The sequence below is a fragment of the Cryptotermes secundus genome, unplaced genomic scaffold, assembly GCF_002891405.2.
Source record: "Cryptotermes secundus unplaced genomic scaffold, Csec_1.0 scaffold1025, whole genome shotgun sequence".
Classification (NCBI taxonomy): domain Eukaryota; kingdom Metazoa; phylum Arthropoda; class Insecta; order Blattodea; family Kalotermitidae; genus Cryptotermes; species Cryptotermes secundus.
This window is the reverse complement of record NW_019730118.1, coordinates 1,122,057-1,124,995: the sequence shown is the minus strand read 5'-3', so window position 1 is coordinate 1,124,995 and position 2,939 is coordinate 1,122,057. Positions and strand designations below refer to the sequence as shown.

The 2,939-nt window shown below is 40.2% G+C and overlaps 1 protein-coding gene across 1 annotated transcript in view; it reads right to left on the bottom strand.

Annotated features, from left to right (window-relative positions):
• Positions 1-1,733, bottom strand: part of LOC111866290 — a 43,049-nt gene extending 41,316 nt beyond the window's left edge. The window contains exon 1 of the mRNA XM_023855097.2: positions 1,338-1,733. Within this exon, the coding sequence (XP_023710865.1) occupies positions 1,338-1,455 (118 nt within the window). The 5' untranslated portion in view covers positions 1,456-1,733. The remainder of the gene's footprint in view (positions 1-1,337) is intronic.
• Between the last annotated feature and the right edge of the window lie 1,206 nt (positions 1,734-2,939).

Sequence of the window (2,939 nt, the reverse complement as noted above, 5' to 3'; positions counted from 1 at the left end):
TTGGCTTATTGTAGCCTGCCCCGGGTGATTATGATGATGGAGAATTTGGTGGAATGAAGATTGGCAGGGGAAACCGAAGTACTCCGAGAAAAACCGCCCCAGCGCCACTTTGTCAACCACAAATCCCACTTCAACAGACCCGGAATCGAACCCGAGCCGACGCGGTGGGAAGCCAGCGACTAACCTCTTGAGCGCGGCCCCAATAAATGATCTAAGTTTTGAGTTTTGGTGTCTACAGAAGACATTGGACGTATGAAATTAGTATTTCCATTCGCTACAGCTATAACTGGGCATGAGAAAGTCGACTTAGGCCTACCTGAAAGCTGATTATCTCCTTAAACATAGTTAACATACTGATGTTTGTAATTGTTTTGCTAACACATAATACAAAGGTATGGTTAAGTTAAGCTGCTAGTCCCTGTTACTACAGGGCCCATATACTTCTGAGACAATACAGTGTTACTGAATGTGTTATTACCAGGGACCGGATTTTGATGAAATGTCATCGGTTTTTCCTTGTATCCTATGCGATGCTCTTAAATATATAAATCTCGGATATGAGCTGCTGGTTACAGAAATTTAAATTTTATAGGTATTTTTTTTTACATTTTTAGGTTTAAGGTCATTTTTTCATTTTGGGGTAACTTTTTGGTATTTTTTTTTTACTTTTAAGGGTATTTCTTGTCATTTTTTGGCAATTTTAGGGAATTTTTCTTCATATATTTTCTGAAATGTGAATAAAATGGAAGCGAAGTGTTCTTTCTCTTCTCCTTTAGGTTATTTTTTCTGTTTTTTTCGGTCATTTTTTTAAATACTTTCAGGTCATCAAAATCCGGGCCCTGGTTATCTATATAAATAATTTATATGCCTCTTCTTTCTATAAACTTGATAAATAGGCCTAATGGAAGACTGTGCTGTTGAATAACACGCTTGTCTGCCCAGAATATACGAGGCTCAAGAAATAAATAGCTAGAGTTCCTTTAACGAACTTCCATTGTCGAGAATCAAAATAATATTCTTCAGACAATGCCCTAGGATTCGGCTTTACTGTACTTAAAGACCCTGCTTATCGTTTGGGGTGTGGTAGAAGTTTATAGAAGATTAGAAGGAACATACTTCCTCCGCCTTCAGGGTTGAAGACAGGTCAAGCATGCAGCAAGCAAAGTGATTTCAACTCTAAAATTGTGACAGTGCGTTCCTTCGAAACGTCGGTAAACTTCTACCAGACTTCATTATTTCCGCCGTGAGGACCTATAATCTCATATTTACTACATTTGTTCGATTAATGGAGCTAGGTAATGTTTTACAAAGAGCAATTGTAAAGAAGATCTACTCACCACTTTTTAATATGTCATCGAAGGTTCTAACTGGCACACACGTGGTGGTATCCGTGATGAATATCAGCCAAAACGTCACTTCCATTACGATGCCATGTGCAGCACGTTGTGTATTCATTTTACAGTCTACTTTATTCCTAAATATCAGCTATCAGGAAATATCACACACAGTACTTCTCTTCTCTTCTTACCTCTTAAACGAATTCTTAAAAGTAGCAATCTACACATATGGACGGAGAATAAAAACCATTCAGATCAGTTATAGAACAAACTTCAACTGTGGTTCAAACAGGTATCCTGACTGGCGCGTGCGCTGTTGATCGTAACACTGCAGTAACTCCCTCTTCCGTCCCGAAAAGGAAACCTTGTTTATACATGCAGCTAGTCCGTATCCGTTGGACTCATCGTTCTGGCGTTTTGTTATTGTCGCGTCACATGAGGCGTAAACATTTTGTTGTCGAAATTAATTGAAGTGATATATAAATCGGGACCAAATGACTTTCACAGATATCTATTAAAAAGAATGGTTTTGATATGGAACAGAAATTTGGGTAGCAACAGAAACCAGTAGATATACATTTTCTTACGTCAGCAGCAGGAGAATTTCACTCCGCAGTACAAAGAGGAGGTTAGAGATTCTAGCAAGATAGAAAATTAAAAGTGTTACGGACATGGGTTCATTTTACAGTAATAAATGATGGAAATATACTGTAAAAGGTTAAAAAAAAAAGTAAAGTTATCCCCGTAGCAGGCCGTTGTGAGACGTCGAGGGTCCCAGATTTTCTCTAGACAATCGGCTCACAGATGGCGGTGGGGTTGTCAGCCTTACGCGCCGGGCGCCCTTTAACGGCCAGGAAGGCCAGGAAGATTCCTGGTACTCCTTTCTGTTAGAGGCTGAGTCGACCACAGGGCCATAGTGCGTCTGGAAAGATTATGTCAGTTAAAAAATCCATATCATCAAGACCCGAATCCGCGACCTTCGGCTTGTAGCATAGTGCCTCAACCAACTACGCTACCGCGTGCCCCCGGAGTGATACTGTAACGATAAAAAAATCGTGTTCCATAAAGGATTCTATTATGGTACATAACGAAAAAAGAATGTTTGAAGATATATAGGTCTAAATAATGGAATGACAAAAGAACATTTCAATGAAAACGCAGGAGAATTCTGGGTCTATTGCTGAAAGCTCTTGATGTGATAATGATGATAATTAGAGATTAAAAGACAGCGGAATGATGCGAAATGGTACTATAATCTGTGTCTTAATGATGATAATAATAAGTTAACATCAGAGTTGTCCCTGTGCTTAATTAATTAGGTGTCACGTGGATGTATAGGGGATGGAGGTATAGCTCCACACATTATAATCTTTTGCAGTAGACGGAAGTGTCGTTAGCTTCACGGCCCAGCTGCTTTACCCTCGGGAAAAGAGGCATTCGTTCCCATTGGATGGGCGGCATGGTGAGCTCAGAGTCGGTCTGGACGCTGTGGAATCGAACCCCGATTGATCGGCAGTCCAGCCTGTAGCCCGTTGCTGTACCGATTGGTAACAGTAACAACAAGAACAACTTTCAGATATGATTCTACTATCGCTGGAAGCT